The sequence below is a fragment of the Mesoplodon densirostris genome, chromosome 5 (assembly GCF_025265405.1).
Source record: "Mesoplodon densirostris isolate mMesDen1 chromosome 5, mMesDen1 primary haplotype, whole genome shotgun sequence".
NCBI classification, from domain to species: domain Eukaryota; kingdom Metazoa; phylum Chordata; class Mammalia; order Artiodactyla; family Ziphiidae; genus Mesoplodon; species Mesoplodon densirostris.
In genome coordinates this window covers 360,591-381,681 of record NC_082665.1, presented here as the reverse complement: position 1 = coordinate 381,681, position 21,091 = coordinate 360,591, and the positions used below count along the sequence as shown (strand labels likewise).

The following is a 21,091-nucleotide window of genomic DNA, read 5'->3' as shown; positions in this document are numbered from 1 at the left end:
CCTGAAGCTTTAAATAGATTTAGAATGTGATTTGGTTTGCCGCCTCTTTGCACATCTGGGCTGTAGTGACCAGGGGTGTTGGTGAGTCCTGGTGTCACTGGAGCTGCTCTTGGTTTTGCTGCTTCTCATGCGGCAGCTGCTCCCCAGCGTCATGAGGCAGGTGCAAGAGCTTCTGCTCTGGGGTCTGAGAACTGAGTTCAAATCCTGACCCCCGTGTGAGCTGGAAGGACACAGGCACGGTGGACAAACTCATGAGGCCTTAGCGAAGCCCTCCTGCATGGGCTGATCAGTGGAAAGGCTTTCGTGGTGTCTGGTGCACAGTTGGTACCTGAATCCCATCCCAGCTCTTGTCACTCACCTGAACGCGCCACGTGGCACTAACGTGTAATGGGTGCCCCGTAGAGATTCTTCCCTGTTCCTGCTGGGGTGCTGGGTGCTTCAGTTACAGGGGCGTCTCCCTGCTTCTGTGCTTGCCAGCCAGTGTCACCTGCAACTCATTTAATTCATGCCCCTAATTCACCCCGAAGGGGTGTTGGGGGTCTTTTGAATGCTCTTTGCAGCCCTGTTGGCTCCTGTAAACGATGCCGCTGCCCCTTCCCTGTTGAGGTCCTCTCCCTGCCGAGGAGCCGTCACACCTGCTTCCCTGTGGTGTCTGTGGAAATGTGTGTGTGGTTTCTTGCTGGGGGTCCTGTGTCCTGTACTTCCGTCGGTGACTGGGGAAGCCTGGGCTCTGGTGTCCGAGCTCCTCTGGCTTCGTGGGCCCCTTGGCTCTCCGCTCACGGCTGGCAGTGGGGCTCAGGCCGTCTGCAGCCCCGGGAGGTGCAAAGAGCAGGGAAAACCTGGGCACGACGATCTCACCCGTAGAAAGTGGTGTCTCCTGTCAGAAATGTGAGGTTGACGCTTTTGTGGCTGCACGTTGGCTCTCCGTGTTCACTTGGCTTGTCTCCTCAGGTTTCTAGAAGAACGTCGAGAAATCACAGAGAAATTCGCCGCAGAGCAAGACGCCTTCCTGCGGGAGGCCCGGGAGAAGCACGCCCGCGAGCTCCAGCTGCTCCAGGAGGGACACCGGCAGCACGTCCTGTCTCTGACCGCGGAGCTGGAGACCCGGCACCAGGCCGAGGTGGACGCGCTGAGGGCTTCTGTTGAGCGGGAGTGGGGGGCTCTCGCAGAAGCCCGTGTGGCCGAGCTGCAGACAAAACACGCTGCGGAAATCAGTGCTTTGGAGACCAGACACGCGTCACGCCTGTACGCTCTGGAGTCGCGTTACCTGTCTGAGATGCAGACCTTGCGGGGCCTGGAGCTGCCGGGCCTGGAGGAGCAGCTGCAGAAAGAGGGTGCTTCTCACCACGTGGTCTTGACTTGGGTGTTAGAGAAGCTGAAGCTGAAACACGATGAAGAGCCTCAGTCCACAGAGGACGGCCTGAGAGCGGGAGTGAACACAGAGCACGTGGAGGGTGTGAGAGCCTCTCGGCTGCGCGGAGCTCGCCAGGTGAGGTTGCCCTTCCCCAGGACTGGTGTCTGCTATTGCCCATATGTGTCAGCTGCACGTGTGTGTGTGTGTGTGTGTCCCAGGGACAGCGGTGGGTTTCCTGGTGAGGCGGGTACACAACAGTGAGTTTTACGCGTTTTTTGGTCCCAGGCTCCTTGGTGAAGGCTTTGGATCTCTGATCCTGGAAAAACGTGCGCGTGTGCCTGCGTACAGCGTTCCCTGTGAGATTTCAAAGGGTTCAGAGTGCTCCTCAGGACCTCTACCGATTTCTGTGAGATTAAACCCTTTGTCCTGTGTTGAGCAGCAACTGTCCCCTTGGCAGGTGCTTTCAGCTGTAGTATGAAAGGAGCTTCTGGAGACAGCCCCATTGCCCTAGCCAGCGCTCCCCTTTCCTCGTCTGCAGACCTATGGCACTTGTACGTCGTGAATAGGATGCATTTATTTGGCTAGAACGTCATCATGTAGCGGGAATTCAGTGTGGGGACGGGCTGCTCTGTGTCCATTGGGCCAGGTGTGCATGCCAGGTACTCAGGATTGCTCCTGTTCTGGCGCCTTCATACTTTTGTCACGTATTTCAGAAGTAGATATTCAAAATTACAAAGCAGGAAATCTCAGCCTTGTGAGAACACAAGTACCAGGTAGAACCTTCGCTCGTGGCTGAGACGTGCTTTATGGGATGTTCCCAGGGGGGTTTTGTCCTTTGCTCCTGGTTTAGCGTGTTTAAGGATGGAAGGACGAAGGCAGCCTAGTGCTGAGAGGTGTGGTGGCTTCATTGTATGCTTCGGCTCTGCCTGTTCTGTGTGGTCTGCGGGTGAAATCTTGTCCTTTTTTTAAAAAAAATGTTTATTTATTTATTTATTTGGCTGCACTGGGTCTTGGTTGTGGCACGCGGGATGTTTGTTGCTGCGTGTGGGATCTTTAGTTGAGGCCTGAGAACTGTTAGTTGCGGCATGTGGGATCTAGTTCCCTGACCAGGGATTGAACCTGGGCCCCCTGCATTGGGAGCGTGGAGTCTTACCTACTGGACCACCAGGGAAGTCCCTGCAGGCGAGATCTTGAACAAATTCCCCGAGGGCCGAGCACATTCCCCCTGGGGTCATGAGCCTCTGGCCTGTCCTTGAATTTGGGCCCCAGGGCAGGTGTCACAACTCCTCCCTGGGAGTTGTCCTTTTGGTGTGAATTTGGAGGGCTGTGGTGCCCTTAGGCCAGTCCAGTGAGCTCTCAGTGTCAGCTTCAGTTTCCTCTCATGCTGATGGATGTGTGGGGAAGGGGGCTTGTTCCCACCCTGTGGATTTAAATTAGATTTTCTCGGATTATAGGGTTTGAAGAAAATGAAGTTCTAAAAGAATATCAAGAGGGAGAAGTATGCATTTTTTACATGAGAAAGCTATGTATTTTAAACCATGGCTTAATTTTATTAGTGTAAAATGCGCTTGCAGGAAGCACGTGGAATGTTTCCCACCTTGCAGGTGGGAGGTGTGTATGGGTGGTAGGACAGGTGTGTGGGAGGCAGTGCCCTGTGGACTCGCTCTCTGCAGGTGGAGCTGGTGTGGCCTGCTGAGGGCCTGCCCCTGGGGCAGCAGCCAAAAGCAGCCATGCAGGAGCTCGGGGCGGGCATGTGGCCAAGATGCAGGTGCAGAAGGCTCCGCAGGAGGGGGCCCCCACAGGTTCCTTCTGGGCAGTGGTGGCTTCAGGGATGGCCTGGGGGTCAGGCTCTGGCCCCCACGGGGATGCCGGTGACATCAGCAAAGCCGCTGGGCCTCCTGAGGCTTCTCCTCGTGATGAGAGCCCTCGGACATCCGTGAGGCCCGCAGTGGGGTGGATGCTGGGCAGGCCTCACACCTGCCAAGAGGGCCCGGGGCCTGCGCTCAGCTGCGTGGGACCTGTGGGGCACCTCAGGGGCTGCCTGTGCCAGGTGCCCGGCAGTTGCTCCATGTCCTCTGCATCCCGTGCTGCACCCCCAAACCCTGGGGCCCATGGTGCAACCTGGGGGCACAGCCCTGCACAGACTCCGCCCAAATGTCCTCTGGCCCGATGTCCTGTCTTCTTTGTTCTCGTGGCGCCGGACACCTGCTGCCTGGCAGTTTCTGGAACACCCTGGCTGTGACTTCCTCTGAACTTGGCCTTGTCTCCCGCCTGGAAACTCCCACTCTTGCCTCCCTTTCGTCAAATCGTTTTCTCCATGAGCCCTTCCTTCCGGGACGGCCCCTCCGTCTGGGACTCACGGCCCCACGCCCTGTGCCCTGCATAGCCCACGGTGCGTCCCCTGTGGGGCGCATGCCACATGCTGCGCTCCTCTCGCCTGCGCTCTGCTCAGCGGTGGCCCGGGCCCAGAGCGGTGCCCAGACCGGGGCTCCAGGGCAGCGCGCCCGGGAGGGTTTTGCTGCCGGGGCCCTGTCCTGCACACCTCTTCAGGGCAGTTGTTGCCGAGGTGCCCATGGCCCTGCCACACAGTGTCGCTAGGATCTCGGAGGTCAGGTGGGCAGTAAGGACCTGACCGAGGGCAGGGCCCCTGGAGGGCAGGGCAGCAGCAAAGTGCCCGGATGTATCCCACGGGGGCCGTTTGGTGGAGGCAGCTGCCCTGCTCTAGGTTGACCGAGGCTCGCGGGGAGCCCGGGGGCGGGCAGTGTCGGGGGTCTGCTGGGGCCAGGGAGAGGGCCTGTGCCTCTGGACCCAGGGGAGGCCGGAGGAGGCGGTGGCTGTGGAGGAGGGTGGAGCAGGCGGGCTGCTTGGGTGTGTGGGTGACGTGTGTCCACGCAGAACAACCACCCCCAGCAGGTGCTCTTAGGGATTGCCACACTCTACGGGCTCTTGGTTAGAGTTTTTTCCTTTTTTCTTTTGGTTCCTCAGGGCGTCTTGTGGGATCTTAGTTCCCTGACCAGGGATTGAACCCGGGGCCAGGCAGTGAAAGCGCCGAGTCCTAACCACTGGACCGCCAGGGAATTCCCACTTCTTTGGATTTTTAACTTTGCGTGTCACCACGTGTATAAGCAACATGTCGAATTGCGAGGTCGAGGTTACAGTGGAGTCTAACAGAGCAGTTGGAATACACGGGGCTGCCATGGAGGCTGGGACCTGGCCCGGGTTCACGTGACCCCTGTGGGGCTCACACCCCTCAGTGCCCTTTGCATTGACACAGGATGGCAGAGGTGTGTGTAGACGCCATGCAGCCAGACCCCACATGATGTCACTGTCCCGCCTGCCCTCCCTGCATGTGTGTAGTGCACACGCATAGCACACGTGCAGACATGCATGTATGCACGGAATTCTGCACACCATCCTCGCAGGGCTTGCAAAACCCCTGGAGTCCATCTGAGGACACTTGGCTGGATGCCCCTGAGGCCCTTCTGCCTTGGTGTTCTTAGATTTGAAATACTTGTGTCTCCGCATCTTCTGATCTTTCTGGGGGTAAGGATAACTGGTGTTTTTTATGAAGCATATGTACAAACTTATTGAGGTTATAAATTTTTGTAGGTACTTTTTCTGTGGGGCTTTTCAAAAGGACATGTTAATAGCTCATTTCGAACCGTAAAATAAGGCCTGGCATTCGCTAGGTTTCCTAGGTTAATATTAGTCAGTGCTCTTAGCTGTGTGTGTACATATTGACTGATCTGATATTAGCATGTAAATTGTTTCTTCACGTGGAAGTTCCCAGAATGAGAATTAGTGGATTGGAGAAAAATAAAGGGAAGCATAAATATGACATTTATCCCTTTTGTTTGGTTGAAAAGTCTGGGAGTTGGCATTTTTCTTGGTTTGCTCCTTGGACCCTGAGATGCCCTGAATCCGGGTTTCCCATGTTTGGGGAATGAGAGGACAGGAGGGATCCACACCCAGGAAGCCCATGCCCACAAATGCTCACGATAAAACAGATATCAGAAACACGATAAAAGCCCGGCTGAGACCAGACATGCAGCTGGTCACTGATAAAAGTCACACAAACTGTCTTCTCTTCACAATGTCATCTTACTCAGGTTTCATTAAAGAGGACAAAGCTCCCTCATCCCCCTCAGTGTCCCCTCAGCCCCCATGTCCCCTCAGTGTCCCCTCAGTGTCTCCTCAGCCCCCATGTCCCCTCAGTGTCCCCTCAGTGTCTCCTCAGCCTGCTCAGTGTCCCCCAGCCCCCTCAGCGTCCCCTCAGCCCCTGTGTCCCCTCATTGTCTCCTCAGCATCCCCTCAGTATTCCCTTGAGGCAGGAGATAGATGGGCCCCAGGCTGAACAGTTTCTCCCCTGTGGACAGAAGCTCCATAAAAGCAGGATAATGGAGGAGGCTGGGCCCTGCCCAGATAGAAGATAAGAGACCATATATTCCTCATTCTCGAAGCCAAGGAGACCCTCCCGACTACACATGCGCAGAAGGGCTCCTTGGAGGTCCAAAAGAGAGGGGCACCACCTCATAGTAAGTGATGCCAACTACCCATAGATAGGCCTCTTCGCTGGAATCCATCTTGGCTAAGAGATGTGCGCACACGCATGGGAGGACCTTGAGATACACCAAACACGGACTCAGGACCAGGCAGAGCAGGATGGTTGGTCAAAGGAAATCCGGAAGAAATGCCCACGAAAGTGATTTAAGCTGCCATGAGGGCGTGACGCTCTCTCTGAGCCTGCCCGTGTGTCTACTGTACTCTTTTTCCGTCTAAAAGACACTTTACTTGCGTCACTACTTTGTGTCTCTCTGCGGAAACTCATTTCTTCCTAGCGGACGGGCCAGGGCCTTGTCGCTGGCTGCTGGTCCCTGGTGGTCCAGTGGCTGGGATTCAGCGCCCTCACTGCCGCTGCCCGGCCTCAGGCTCTGGTCGGGAGCTGAAATCCTGCTTCAAGCCGCTGCAGGCCGAGGCCGCCCGAGGTCACCCTCAGCCCCGCAGCCCGCTCTCTGTCCCTGCAGTGTCCTAAGAGCCCCAGCCCCTCGAGTTCAGTCCTGAGGGGCCATTACAGAGGGGTCAAGTGGCTGCCGGGACAGTGCTTGCTGCAGGCACCGTGGAGGAGACGGCGGTCCTGGCTGCAGCCCAGTTGCTCTCGGTGCTCTCGTGCTCTCGTGCTTTCGTGCTCTCGGCGCTCTCAGTACTCTGGTTGCTCTCGTTCATCTCGTGGTGTCGTCGCTCTCCTTCCTCTTGCTCCCCTCTTTTCTCTCGTCCTCTTATTGCTCTCGGTGCTCTGGTTGCTGTGCTCTCGTGCTCTCGTTGCTCTCGTGCCCTCATGAGCTACGTCCTCCTCTTCTGGGGCACTGCCCTGATACCTGCTGACCTGTGGAGGCGTCTGAGTTTCATTTCTGTAATCCTCTGAAGAGGCAGACTCTGCCGCTGGCCTTTCCTGGTATTTACTGGCTTACAATCCTCCCTCTAAAGAGACTTCGTTGGATCCTGTTTGTTCACTCTGATGATTCTGTTACCTGTTCGTGACATGTGTCCTGCTCTTCGGCTGGGCATTTTTGTACTTCTGTGTTGACTCTCTTTAGAGCACTGAGAACATTTGGGAAGTATTTTTCTCGTTGTTTGTTCAAGTATGTCGTTCTTTTACTTTGCTACTAAGGATGTGAATATTAGATACCGTTTAAGTGACCTTTTTTGTGTAGCTCATTTCACAGGAGAAAACATGTGGGTTTGTGGGGAGGTGGGATATGCAGTTTCTTTCCCTATTTTATTTTAACTTTCTATTGGAGAAAATTTCAACATACACAGAAACAGAGAACAGTTCACAATCTGACTGCCCATGGGTACGTGCCAATCTCAGTGCATTAGCCGCCCAAATATACCATAACATGCTCCATGCTAACCTGCAGAATTAACAGTAGTCCCTTAATTTCATCACATATCCAGCCTAAGTTCCAGTCTCTTCCTGTGGCTGGTCAATTTGGGATCCACATAGGGCCTGAGCTGTGCTGAATCTGTTTTTCCTGCTTCCTGTGACGTTGGCTACCATTTCCCCCTTATTGCCTGTAAATGTGTCAGCAGTCTACACACGGGATGGGATTCAGGTCCATGTCTTGGTGAGAATAGTTCCAGGTGGTGGCCTCTTCGTCCTACCATCTTCCCTCAGGCTCTCCTCACAGACAGATATTCCATAAAGCCTTGCTGGGTGTCTTCTGGGATGCTGTGGTCATTGTCCCCAAAATAGCAGGGACATGCTGTTCTTCCTCTGTGAATGGGTTTTATCTGGGCTACAAATATCTCTGCACCTGTTTGAAAAGCAGTGTCACTTATCAGAAAAGTTGTTTACCCAGCGCTTGTGAAGCGATTGGATTATTTTTCAGGTTACTTCCCTTTGGAGTTTGGTTGTGAGAAAAGTTCTCTGAAAACGTAAGCCTGGTTTCCTTTTCTTAGAGATAAGTGTCCTGCAAAGAAATCACCCTTGTATTGCTAACACTAAGCAGTGGAAGGAAAACAGGAGTGAACTGTCGTCTGACCACCATCAATTGCTCAGGCGATGTCATCTTTTCTTGGGGAGAAGAAAATCTGTTCATATGATGTTTAAAACATATTAAGAGAACCTGTGGTTATTTTAGATATAGTTTGAATGTCTTTAATTCAATATCCGTTGAATTTATTCTTAATACTATGTTGGTATTCTTTGTGCAGAACTACTTATTTTTTTCTTCTTTAAGTGTATCCATTGTTTTTTTAATGAGTAAAATATATATGACACTTCCCACGTAATTCTGTGGATTTTTAGAAAAACTCGAGAATAACTTTTTAAAAACATCTTTTTCTTATATTGACTTTACCATTTAGAACAGATTAGAGAGAGTTTATAGTCAGGCTGGAAATAGAATGATTGTGTGTAAGGAGATCTTGAGGGGATGCAGGGAGTGGCACAAGTAAAACCCCTTCTGAGCCTGTCTGGTCAAGTCACGGGGGCCGAGGTCGCGCAGCCAGCCCGGGGGTGCTGAGGTGTCCAGGTCGCTGGGCTGAATGCGTGATGCCGTCTGTGGCCTCCCCTGACTGTCCTCCGCTGCACTGGCCTCAGCCTGGTGCATTCTGCAAAGTCCTGCTCCAGACCTGGGGGCGCACTGGGCAGAGCAGATCGCGGTGTCCCCACTGACCCTTGCAGGTGTCAGGTTAGGGGGATCCCCCCCGCACAGGGCGCCTGGGAGGGGCGCTGTGTGTCCGCTGCTCCTGACTGCGTTTGGGACGTCTTGCTGGACCTGGCATGTCTCTGCCAGCTGCCTAGAAACCCTCCCTGAGGCCGTGGAGGCTGAGAAACGAGTCCTGTGCTTGGCCCCGCTCCTGCAGCAAGGTCCGCTCTGTGCTGGGGCCCATGGAGCCTCAGTTGGGCAGACGACCAGGCGCTTGGCATTGGTGGGCTGGTTCTTCCTTCCCAGCCACAGCTCTGTGTGGCACCCACCCTCCGCCCTCTCTCTTGGTGGGCAGTGACCCCAAGGCCTGGAAGGACCCCGTGGCCAGAAAGAGCAGCCTGAGCCCCCGGGCCCGGACTCTCACGTGTGCAGTGTAGCCTGCAGGCCCCGGGACTCGAGGCACGCTGGGGTGTGGGGCGCTCTTGGACTCTGATGCTGACCCCAAACACACGTTCACTTTTATCTATTTGTGTACATTTGGCTTCTGTGAAAGATTTTTGCCTGAAGCATGTGGTCTGTGGCTCAGTCAAGTTTTTCAAGAAGCAGGTGCTTACGATTCGACCTGTCAACCAGAGCATTTATTTAACAGGCCAGCGAGTGTGCGGGTTCTGCCCTCAGGACCTGTTTGCCGAAGGTGCTGAGAGGGAGGAGTGCAGATGCCTGTGCCGGGCGCGGTGCCCGAGGCGGTCCATGCACTGGGGTTCCTGTTTATCACGTGCCTTGCGGGATTTGCCTCTTCTTGGGTGTTGATGTTTTCTTATTTTTCCCAGCGTCCTTCAGTGTCCTAAAGTCTGTTTTTGGGCAAAGAGAGTGTGGCTTGTTCTCCTCTCCCTTGGCCTTGCCCTGCCGGTCTGTGGTGCCCGTTGGCATTCGGGGTTTTGTTCTTGTTCACTAGCATTTTGTGGTTGGCAGACACAGAGCCAGCATCCGTGGTCAAATCCGGTTACTGTCAGGGCTGCAGCTTTCTTCCTGGCTGTGAACCATCTGGGTGAACCCCGTCCTTCCCATGAAGTGGTTGTGTGGTGCAGGTGAGACAGTTAAAGGGCTTTGGAAACTGCCACATGTCCTAACTTGAAATTGCACTTGATTCTTTGTTTTAAAGGATTGAATTAAACCTGTTCCAGGAGAGGAAGTTTATAAAAATGTTCTGTGTTGATTGAGAAATGGTCTCTAGAACTTCAAAGTATAGTTTCAGTGTTGTGCTCTGCAAACCCCATTTTCTGATGCTTGTGACTGAGGTGAGAATCCAGAGCCCACAAAGAATGACTTGAAGTTTTCTATGAGTTATAACCTGACTGCTGCATGTCGTCACAGTGAAAATATGTGGAATAAGCTGAGCTCCAGCCTCACCACAGATCCACGCACACGGTCAAGGCCCAGTGTTGACCTTCCTCCCCACTCAAGCAGGGCACGTCGGTTCCTGCGGAGCTGGAAGAGGAGAAGGAGAAGCAGCGGGTCTGCTGTCAAGAGGAGATTGAACTGCTGACGTGTCAGTCAGAGGCGCTGCTGGAGCAGCAGATCACACAGTTAAAGGTACTGGGGTTAAGAGTGATCTATTTCGTTGCTATCCTTTCTCACCTGCAAAGTAAATAAGAAAAATTTATTCTAAATTAATTTTGATATGCAAAATTAAAACACATATTCATTGTCTTAGAAACTGAGATTTTTCAAGGCAACTTTTTTTCTTTCATTTTTATATTAAGTTGACTAGTTAGCATTCCTTTTCTTTTAAGAAATTGTCATCAAATAGTTGACCCTTAACCAACACGGAATTAAGCGTGCCGGCCCTCTGCACGGTTGAGAATCTGCGTGTGATTGACAGCTGGCCCTCGGCACACGTGGCTCCTCCGTACCCGCCATTACTGTGCATCTGCACGTTCAACCAGCCACGGATCATGTGGTGCTGTAGTGTTTACCATTGAAACAAAATCCGTGGGGCTTCCCTGCGGTCCAGTGGCTAAGACTCCACGCTCCCAGTGCAGGGGGCCCGGGTTCGATCCCTGGTCAGGGAGGCAAGATCCCCCATGCTGCTCAGCATGGCCCAAAACAAACAATCCAAGGGTAAGTGGACCCATACTGTCCAACCCCGTGGTAAAGAGCCGGCTGTATTTAAGCCTGGGAAAATCTGAGCCTTGCTCATGGCCTTGCATTGGTGACTCAGCAGCGGCCACGTCAAGCCTTTTCTTGCTTCAAGGGGCCTGTTGCCACGGAAGGGTGTCTGCGCAGGATGAGTGATCATTCAGCACTACTTCTCACAATGATTTTTACTGTGGTTTGGTTTTGTTTTTAATTACAACTTTATCGAGATATAATGCACATATAAAAATCACTCTTTTTGAAATATACAGTTTGGTGGTCTGCCGTGTATTCACAAAGTTGTACAACTCTTATTGCTGTCTAATTCCAGAACATTTACATCACCACAAAAGAAACCCCCACCCGTTAGCAGTCTCTTCCCTCCCCCAGCCCCTGGCAACCACTGATCTGCTCTCCGCTTCTGTAGAGTTGCCTTTTCTGAACATTTTATAGAAATCGAATCATACAAAATGTGGCCTTTTGTGCGTGGCTTCTTTCACTTAGAATAATGTTTTCTAGGTTCATATATGTTGTAGGGTGTGTCAGTACTTGCTGTTTGCTTTCTATATATCTACTGTTTTGTTCCTCTAAATCTCCATTACTGACTTCTTTTGCTTTGATTTCCTTGATGTTTATTTTTCTATATTTTTTTGATTTTTGTTTTTGTTTTGTTTTTTGTTTTTTTGTTTGCTTTTAATTTTTTTAGTGCCTGCCCTGGGCATTACATTGAACATTTTATAACAATATGGTTCAGATTAATACCAACTTAATTTTAATAGTTCACAAAATTATTCTTCGATATAGCTTCCTTCCTTTCTTCCTTCCTTCCTTCCTCCCTCCTTTGTGCTAATATTGTCATACAAAGAACATCTGTATGCAATTTATGCTCGTTCTTTATGCATTTGTCTTCTAAATCACATAGAAAAAAGAATTACAAGCTATACACATAAATATAAAAGACAAAATAAATTACTTGCTTCTTGCCGCTTTCTAGATTTTCTTTGTCTCTCAGCAGTTTGATTATGATGTGTCCAGGTGTGGATCTCTGAGTTTATCCTACTTGGAGTTTGTTGAGCTTCTATATATAGATTAATATTTTTCATCAAATTTGCAAAGTTTTTAGGCATGTTATCTTCAAGTATTCTTTTGCCCTGTTCCCTTTGTCCTTTCCTCTGGGACTCGCATGATGTGTATGTTGGTCTTTGAGGATGTCCTGGAGGCCTGTGAGCCTACTTACTTTATTTCTTTTTTCTTTTTTTCTTTTTTTTTTGTTCCCCATAATGAATAATCTCATTTGACCTATCTTCGTGTTTACTGATTCTTCTACCCACTTGAATCTGCTGTTGAGTCCCTCTAGTGAAACTTTTATTTCAGTAATTGTGCTTTTCAGCTTCAGAATATCTATTTGGTTTCATTTCATAATTTTATCTCTTTATTGTGGGGCACTGGTTGGGGCATGCCTTCAATGCTGTGGCAGGCAGTATACATCTCTGCCTTAGCTTTCACTTCCTTTTAAGTTTTTTGATCAGCCTCTTATTAGCTCCAATTGTTATCACTGCCTCAGGCCACTGAGATGTTAAACAGTTGCTGCTAATTGTTTTTGCCAAATGGCTTGGGCACAGGATTGTTGAGGTGAGCTCTGAATCAGATCCGATAAAAAACCAGCTTTGAGAATGCAGCTCTTCAGTGAGCTGCCAGACAGGTCAGTTAGTGACAGTTGGTGGTGGTGCTTTGGTGCAACCCATTCTTCTCCTCCTCCCCCCATGGTTGCTGGGCTGCATTTTCTTTCTTTTTTTTTTTTTTTTGGCGGGTTCCCGGATCACAGATTGAACCCTGGTTGAACCCTGGGGCCCACAGCAGTGAAAGCTTGAAATGGTCTTAACCACTGGACCACCAGGGAATTCCCTGGGCTGCATTTTCAAGGCTATCCCAGAGACTGGAGTGATGGGATTAGGGCAGGTTCAAACATCCAAAGCTTCCTGTTCTGATGGCGACTCAGCCTTTGTTTTTAATAAACACTTTAATTTCCAGAGCTATGAAAAAGTTGATTTTGACAGTTTTTGCCAGTGTTCTCGGTGCTCTTGTAGAGGAGTGGATTTTTGGAGGTCCTTATTCTGCCATTCTGGAAATGCTATCTCTGTATTTTTTTAAAAAAGCTTATTTCATTAATGTATTTTAATTCATTAGGTGAACATTATTAAAATATTTTTTATTATTTAAGAGGAAACAGGGTTTATTTTTTAAAACCAGAGGAAGTTAGGTTTCTAAATATCTTGGATTTTGAGGGTCATGATACCCTGATGATGGAGAATTTCTTAATGTGGCCATTGGGAAAGGTAGCAGGCTGTTTCTTTTGTATTCTATATGATAAGCACATTTGAACGCATGTTCACTGGGGATAGTGGCCTTGGCCTTTTTGATCATTGTTCTTGGCACAGAATACGGAATCAATGAATATTTGTTGAATGAACTAAATTCTAGTGAACAGCAGCAAAATGGAGCAAGGATAATTTTATAACTTAAAGGCATCTTTCGTTGTTGTTAATAATATACTTTTGTACAGGGTGAATTTGAAAGTGAAAAGAAAGCTGCTTTGCATGAAAAAGAGGCGATACATAAACTTGAGCGTGAGCAGGCACAGTCTCTTCACCAAAAAGAGAAAGAGTCTTTGTCTCTGCAGCTTCAGGAGAAGAATAACCAAATTCTGCAGGTACGTGGGGTGCATCTTTTCTTTGTTAATTCTTCTTTTGTGTATGGTAAAATGTGCATAACATAATATTTACCATTTTAAGTGTACAGTTATAGTGACATTAACCACATTCACAGTATTGTGCAAGTATCGCCACTGTCCATTTCCCAAACTTGTTCATCATCCCAATTAGAAGCTCTGCCCTCATTAAAAATTCCTGGGCTTCCCTGGTGGCGTAGTGGTTAAGAGTCCGCCTGCCAATGCAAGGGACACGAGGTCGATCCCTGGTCTGGGAAGATCCCACATGCCGCGGAGCAACTATGCCCGTGTGCTGTAACTACTGAGCCTACACTCTAGAGCCTGCGAGCCACAACTGCTGAGCCCGTTTGCCACAACTACTGAAGCCCACACGCCTAGAGCTTGTGCTCCGCAACAAGAGAAGCCACCTCAATGAGAAGCCCGTGCACCACAACTCGCCACAACTAGAGAAAGCCCGCATGCAGCAACAAAGACCGTAATGCAGCCAAAAATAAATTAATTTTAAAAAAAAGGGCTTCTCTGGTGGCGCAGTGGTTGAGAGTCCGCCTGCCGACGCGGGGGACATGGGTTCGTGCCCCAGTCTGGGAGGATCCCACATGCCTTGGAGCAGCTGGGCCCGTGAGCCATGGCCCTTGAGCCTGCGTGTCCGGAGCCTGTGCTCCGCAATGGGAGAGGCCACAACAGTGAGAGGCCCACATACCACACACACACAAAAAAATACAACTCCCATCCCCCTCCACCCTGCCCTGGTACCCACCACTGTACTTTCTGCCTTTGTGAATTTGACTCCTCGAGGGATTTCATTTCAGAGGAATCATACAATATATGTTCTTTTGTGTTTGACTTATTTCACTTAGTATAATGTCCTCAAGGTCCATCTATGTTGTGCGTGTATCAACATTCATGGCTTTTTATGGCTAACAAATATTATTCCATTGTATATAGACACCATATTTTGTTTATCTGTTCATCTGTTGATGGACATCTGTTCATGGTCGTCTCTTCCTTTTGGCTGTTGTGCATAACGCTGCTGTGAACATTGGGGTTCAAGTATTTACTTCAGTCCCTGCTTTTGCTTTTTGGGGTATATATCTAACAACAGAGTTGATGGGTCATATGATAATTCTGTGTTTAACTTTTTGAGGAACTGCTAAACTGTTTTCCACAGCAGCTGTGGCATTGTGCATTTCCACCAATAGTGCACAAGTGCTCCAATTTTTCCACATTCTTATCAATACTTGTTGTTTTTCATTTTTTAAAATGATAACCACCATAATGCATGTGAGGTGATATCTTGGTTTTTTTTGCATTTCCCTAATGACTGGTGATGTTGGACATCTTTTCATGGGTTTGTTGGCCATTTTTGTCTGTTCAGGTCCTTGACAATTTTTTTCTATTGAAGTACAGTTAATTTACAATGTTGTGTTAGTTTCAACTGTATAGCAAAGTAACTGAGTTATATATATATATATATATATATATATATATATATATATATATATATACACATATGTGTGTGTGTATATATATATAAAGTGTATGTATATACTTTTTCAGATTCTTTTCCCTTATAGGTAATTACAAGATAATGAATGTAGTTTTCTGTGCTATACAGTAGGTCCTTTTTGGTTATCTATCTTATATACTGTAGTGTGTACATATTAATACCTAACTCCTAATATATCTCCATGTCTGAGAGTCTATTTCTGTTTTGTAAATAAGTTCATTTGTATCATTTTCTTAGATTCCACATATAAGTGATATCATACGGTATTTTTCTTTCTCTGTCCGACTTATTTCACTAAGCATAATACTCTGTAGGTCCATCCCTGTTGCTGCAAATGGCATTATTTCATTCTTTTTTATGGCTGAGGTCCTTGACAGTTTTTGAATTGGGCTTTTTTCATTATTATTAGTATTGAAAATACAGATGTGTATTTATACTATTTTTAGAGATAGTCCCACTGTGTGACCTTTCAGAGTCGTAAGAGCACTGCTGCTTTCTGTGACGTTATCATCATACAGGGTCACTGGATTTGAACTTATTCACACACTGGAGGCACAGTTTTCTTATGAATATGTGCAGGCACCGCGCTAAGCACATTAGGTGTAGAATTTTCTCATTTCTATGCAGCTCTCTCCCTCTCAGGACACTGAGACCCAGGAGAGGTTCTGTTAATTTGCTCAAAGTCCATGGCTGCCAAGTGGTGGGGCCAGGCCTTCTGACTGTAAACGCTGCACATGGATGTGTCTGACTTAATTTGGTACCAAAGATGTCAAAGTCACTCCCAGCCAGATTCAGGGCAGCATGTATCTGTGGAGGCCAGTCATTAGCTGCCCGTCAAGGGGCATGTTCCTGGCTGCAGAGGCCCCTCCTGTGCTGGGAGCCCAGCCACGAGAAGGCAGGAGGGTAGGGGGGCACGTGCAGGGGAGCAAGGACAGCACCAGGGCTGAGGCAGGAGGGGGTTCCATGAGGAAGAACGAGCCTTTCGAAGTATTTCTTAAGCTTGTTCTTCAGTATACCAGGCATTTCTGCTGATACATGATATGCATTCTTAAAAAAACTTATTCTATACAAAATACTAAAATTAACCTGGCTTTTGGGCAAAATAGGGTTAGAGATACACCATTCAAAGCCTCTGCGATTTTATACCTCAAGGACCAGAAACAATAACAGTCCTAATAAAAGTATTAGTACAGCTAAAAAGAAATGTTAAATTCTGAATTAAGAGAGAAATTGTAACATACATAGCTATTTACTTTTAAAAGGGGGGATGGTTGCTTGATGGCAGGAGTGTGCGAGAAGGTGGGGGGGAAAGACTGAGAGGCGCCAGGAGTGGGGGAGGCCCCCGTGCGGGCGCGTGGAGGTGGACAGCAGGAGGCTCCGCTGGGCCAGTGGGCCGCGCTGTGCGTCCGCTGCCCGGAGGCTCCCCGGTCGGAGCAGGGCGCACGACCCTTCAGGAAACCAGACTCTGCGGGAAGCTGTTTCCACTGTGAAATCATCTTACAGGTGTCCTTACCATGTACATGTTCGGTTAAAGTAATACTGTGGAGTAAGGATGGTGTCCCACCACCCACGTGAAGCACCTCAGGAGACCCCCCCGCCCCCTGCCCCCCGCCGAGGCAGCCACCCTTCTGATTGTTACAGGTTTCTTGCTCACTGATGTGTTTATTCCTGGACACTCTGCTGTTGAGCCTCAGCCCTTTCCGGCCTTCACAAGGGTTCCGTGTTGACTGGAGGTTCACAGACGGCGCTGGTGGGGCCATACCCGCTGTCCAAGCCGCCGAGTGGCAGCCGTTGCGTGTGTGCTCATCGGTGGACTTGGGCTTGTTTCTGTCTTTCTGCCATTATGAATAAAGCTGCCCTGAGTTTCCTACACACACCTCTTACTCCAGATGTGCAGGAGCTTCTTAAACCTAGAAGTGCGTGTCCAGGTTGTGGGGTTCTGCCTCTGCTGGGTAAGCCCAAGGCTGTTTCTGGGCAGTTCCAGCAGTCGTGCACTTGAGCTCCTGTTACTCCACATCCTCTCCTGGAATGTTCTTGCTTTTTAATTTTTGCCAATTTTGTGGCAACGGAACGGTGTCTCTTGGTGGTCTTAATTTGCTGATAAGATGCGCATCTGTTACTGTGTTTGTGATCCATTTGTGTTTCCCTTTCTGTGGAACGCCTTTTTGTATCTTTGGCCATTTTTCTATTTAAAAGAGTTGTTTGTCTTTTTCTTACTGATTTAGGGAAGGTTTTTTTTGTATTTCTGGATTTCTTCTAATTTGTGGGTTTTTTTTCCCTTTTGTCATCTTTTGATGAACAAACGTTCTTCATTGATGAATTAACTCTATTACCTTATTGAGTACAGACAGTCCCTGACTTACAGTCGTTTGACTTAGGAAGGATTTTTTGACTTACGATGGTGTGAAAGCAGTGTACATTCAATAGAAACAGTACTTTGAATGTTGAATTTTGGATTTTTATCTTTTCCTGGGCCAGTGATATGTGGTCCAGTTCTCTCCTGTGACGCTGGGCAGGGCAGCCACAGCTCCCCGTCAGCCACACGACCAGAAAGGTGAATGACTGATGTGCTGACAGCCATTCTGGACCAAGACAGACGGCCACTCTGCTATTCCTTTCCAGATTACTATTAATTAAAGAAACCAGGCATCTCAAGTTAATGAATTTAGTGCTTTTCTATATATGGGAAGAAGCAAAGTCTGGGCTCACTGAAATCATTTTTTGATCTGCATCTCCTCTACCTGGGTCCAGTATCCTGTGCTTTCCCATGCTGAGCCCGCTCAGGGCTCACTGTCCGGGCGGCTGTGGTGGCCTGATGGCTGCAACATCCTTTGTTTACTGATATGGCAGGTGACCCTTTTCAATCACAGGTGTATTAAATACATTTCTTTTTTTTAAAACATTAATTATTTATTTTTGGCTGCGTTGGGTCTTCGTTGCTGTGCGTGGGCTTTCTCTAGTTGCAGTGAGCGGGGGCTACACTTTCGTTGCAATGCATGGGCTTCTCATTGCAGCGGCTTCTTTTGTTGTGGAGTGCGGGCTCTAGGCACACAGGCTTCTGTAGTTGTGGCTTGCGGGCTCAGTAATTGTGGCTCACGGGCTCTAGAGCGCAGGCTCAGTAGTTGTGGCTCACGGGCTTAGTTGCTCCGTGGCATGTGGGATCTTCCCGGACCAGTTCTCGAACCCACGTCCCCTGCATTGGCAGGCGGATTCTTAACCACTGTGCCACCAGGGAGGTCTTAAATGCATTTTCGATGTATGGTATTTGCAGTTTAGGATGGGTGTATTGGGATGTAACCCCATTGTAAGTGGAGAAGGATTTGATAGGAATGCAGATGAGGGAGCAGGACCAGCAGAGGGAAGGGTCTGCCGTCCACCAGCCCCACCCTGGCATCTGGGGCGCCCCAGCCTTGAGCCGTCCGGGCATGCAGTTCATCTTCTATGTCTCTTTTGTTCATTTTTTGGTCATTGTTTGCCATCTTGAAACTTGCCATTCTCTGTTTACTTATTCCATTTTCTTTCATTTTACCAGCGACCTATATGGCCCAGGGGTTTATAGGAGACACAGTTTTTTCCCAAGTTCCCTCCATGCACAGCATTGAAACTGTTTTCTGTTCCTTTTGTTCTCTTCAGTAAATTGGTTTCAAAATTACACCCTTCTTTTCCCTCTGGCCTGTGTTTTGTGTGCTTTATGGGCCCCACGCTGGTGTCTCATCATCCGTTTTCTCCATCCCACAAACCCCAGACCTGCTCTTGGATAAAGAAAGTTCCTTACAGAAACTTACTTTTAACTAAACTGTCTTAACTAAAGCTTTAACAATTTTTCTTCAACAGCTAAAAGACCAGATTTTATCCTTAAGTCGCGAAATAGAAGAGCGCCATTCCGAACTGGAGAGGCTTCAGCAAAGGCGGGAAAGGGAGAACCAGGAGGGCACAACTCTCATCTCAATGCTCAAGTCCGACATCGACCTGTCCCACGGCGAGAGGTCAGTGGCCGCCTCTGCTTCTTGGGTTGGAGTGCATGTTGGCACCTGGCAGATGGGACCCTGTGCTGCGTGGTCCTCTCGTCCAGGAGGGTCTTAAACTTCAAGATGAGCGCTGAGTCGTGGCACCCACATACCCACCACCTCGCTCTGCCAAACCTTCCCATTTTGCCAGGTTACAGGATTTGATACTGCTATGAAGGCAGTTACTGACCCGTCCCTTTTCTTGTTTGTTTGGGAGTCTCATTTAGGAAATAGTGTCCCACCTGGCACTAGGCAGGTTTTGGCTCTGCTTCTCGTGTGGTTCTGGAGTGAGCCGTTCAGTTGTGTTTGCCTGATGTCGGGAGACGCTCTCGTCTTTGCCTCTCGGGGCCATTGGCTCAGCATTGCCCGGGAAGGTGCAGCTCACTGGCCAGCCTCTCTGGGCCCCTTTGTGCATCCCTTGGCCTGTCCCTGCCGGTATCTCGTGGTCCTGCTGGTCTGGGGTCCCCGCTGCCCCTGGACCCTTGTCCTCAGCACTGCGGCGCTACCGTGTATGCAGCGCTGAGGGTCAGAGGAGACGGGGGAGGGCTGCTGTGCGGAGGGCAGGTGCTGCTCACGTGGGCTCGGTCTCTCCGTTCATTCTTTCATGGCTTCATTATCTTTGTGAGGACCTTGCGTGCTGTGCCCAGCTGCCTTGCAGCTCGATGAGGGGAGTGCAGGGCAGGACGTGTCAGGCCTGGCCCTGCCCTCGGGGGGCTGGCAGAGAGCAAAGGCCCCGAGGCGTTCGGGGGGCGTGCCCGGCAGGTGAGATGCCCCGACACCCACGAGTGTTTGGCATTCATGAGGCTCCTCAGGGACCAGGGGTCGGCATGGTCTGGACGGGGCCCAAGGTGGGGGCGCTGGGACCTTCTGGCGTTTTCTCTCAGAGCAAAGCAGACACCGCCTGCCTGAGCCCGTCTGGGGGTGGTCCTTACGCCCTCCCCGCACGCTCACTCCGAGGGGCCTGGGCAGCAGCAGGGGCTGTTGGGCCCGCCGTTTGCAGTCTGCCCCCACCTGCCCCCGCCCCTCACATCCCCGCGTCCCTTTCTCACCATCTCTGGCCCTGACCTGGGGTGTCAGCTTCCCGAGGGGCGGCTCTTCCCGTGTCTTGAGTGACGTTTCCCTGTGCTGGGCCCGAGGGAGGGGTGTGAGCCACGGGCGGATGGTGGCGGCCAAACCCTGACGTCTCGTGGGCACCGGAGCCATGTCCTGGGAGGGGTCACCGTGCCCCAGACGATGCCCCCCAGCTGGAAGGGCTGGTCTGGGAGTATGCGGCTCAGAGACAGGACTCCTGTCCTAGGGGAACCAAACACCCCAAACTCCGTGTTCGTGTGGCCCAAGAGAGAGACACGGGGAGACACGGCGCCTTCCCGTGCTGGTGAGCTGTGGGCAAAGGGTGACCTGGGCGTTCGAGCCGGTGTCTCCTGAGAGGCGGGGGCCTCGGGCCACGTCGGCGCCCAGCTCTGCTCCTGAGTGCCGGGGGGCAGGCTGGGTCTGTGCAGCTTGTGGGGGCGCCGCTGCGGGCAGAGAAGCTGCGGGGGGGTCCTGGATGAAGCCCCGGTGCTGGGCTGGGCGCAGGCCTCCAGGAGAGGGACGCTTAGGTCGCCCACAGTGCTGCTCGCGTGCGGTCAGCCGGGCGGGGTCTTGGCTGACGCTGCCCGCGTGTGCCCCTCTCAGGAGAGCTCTCCGGGATGCCCTGAGGAGGCTGCTGGGCCTGTTTGGGGAGACGCTCAGGGCCGCCGTTGCCCTGAAGAGCCGCATCGGCGAGCGCGTGGGGCTCTGCCTGGAGGACGAGAGCCCGCCTGCAGGTGAGCACCGACAGCCCTGTGCCCGCAGCCCTCAGGCCGGGCGCCGGGGGTCCTCCTGGCAGTGCGGCTTCTGTGTCTGCTCGCTTGTAGCCCCGGCACTGGACGAGGTGTGGCCCGGGCTCGACGCGGCCCTGCCGGAGCTGGACAGCGCATTGCCCGAGTGTGCCGAGACGTCGTCAGTGGCTGAGATTAGCAGTCATGTCTGTGAGAGCTTCTTCATGAGCCCAGAAAGCACGCTGGAGTGTGAGCGGCCCGTCAGGAGGATCTACCAGAGCCTGGGCCTGGCGGTGGACGGCCTCCTGGAGATGGTCCTGGACTCCACCAGGCAGGTGAGGCACGGCCCCGCGGCCCCCTGTGCAGAGGAGGGTGACAGGCTGAAGGAGTGGGCGGGGGGTTGGTGGGT

The 21,091-nt window shown here is 50.8% G+C and overlaps 1 protein-coding gene across 5 annotated transcripts in view; it reads left to right on the top strand.

The window, feature by feature from the left end:
* The window catches only part of PCNT (pericentrin), a 105,559-nt gene that overhangs the window by 26,494 nt on the left and 57,974 nt on the right, over positions 1-21,091 (top strand). For 3 of the 5 annotated variants that reach the window (XM_060100305.1, XM_060100302.1, XM_060100300.1), the window contains 5 exons: positions 952-1,489; positions 9,970-10,098; positions 13,205-13,351; positions 18,711-18,862; positions 20,558-21,017. In XM_060100305.1, coding sequence (XP_059956288.1) covers positions 952-1,489; positions 9,970-10,098; positions 13,205-13,351; positions 18,711-18,862; positions 20,558-21,017 — 1,426 coding nt within the window. The remainder of the gene's footprint in view (positions 1-951; positions 1,490-9,969; positions 10,099-13,204; positions 13,352-18,710; positions 18,863-20,557; positions 21,018-21,091) is intronic. The other 2 variants (XM_060100303.1, XM_060100301.1) reach the window with 2 other exon arrangements.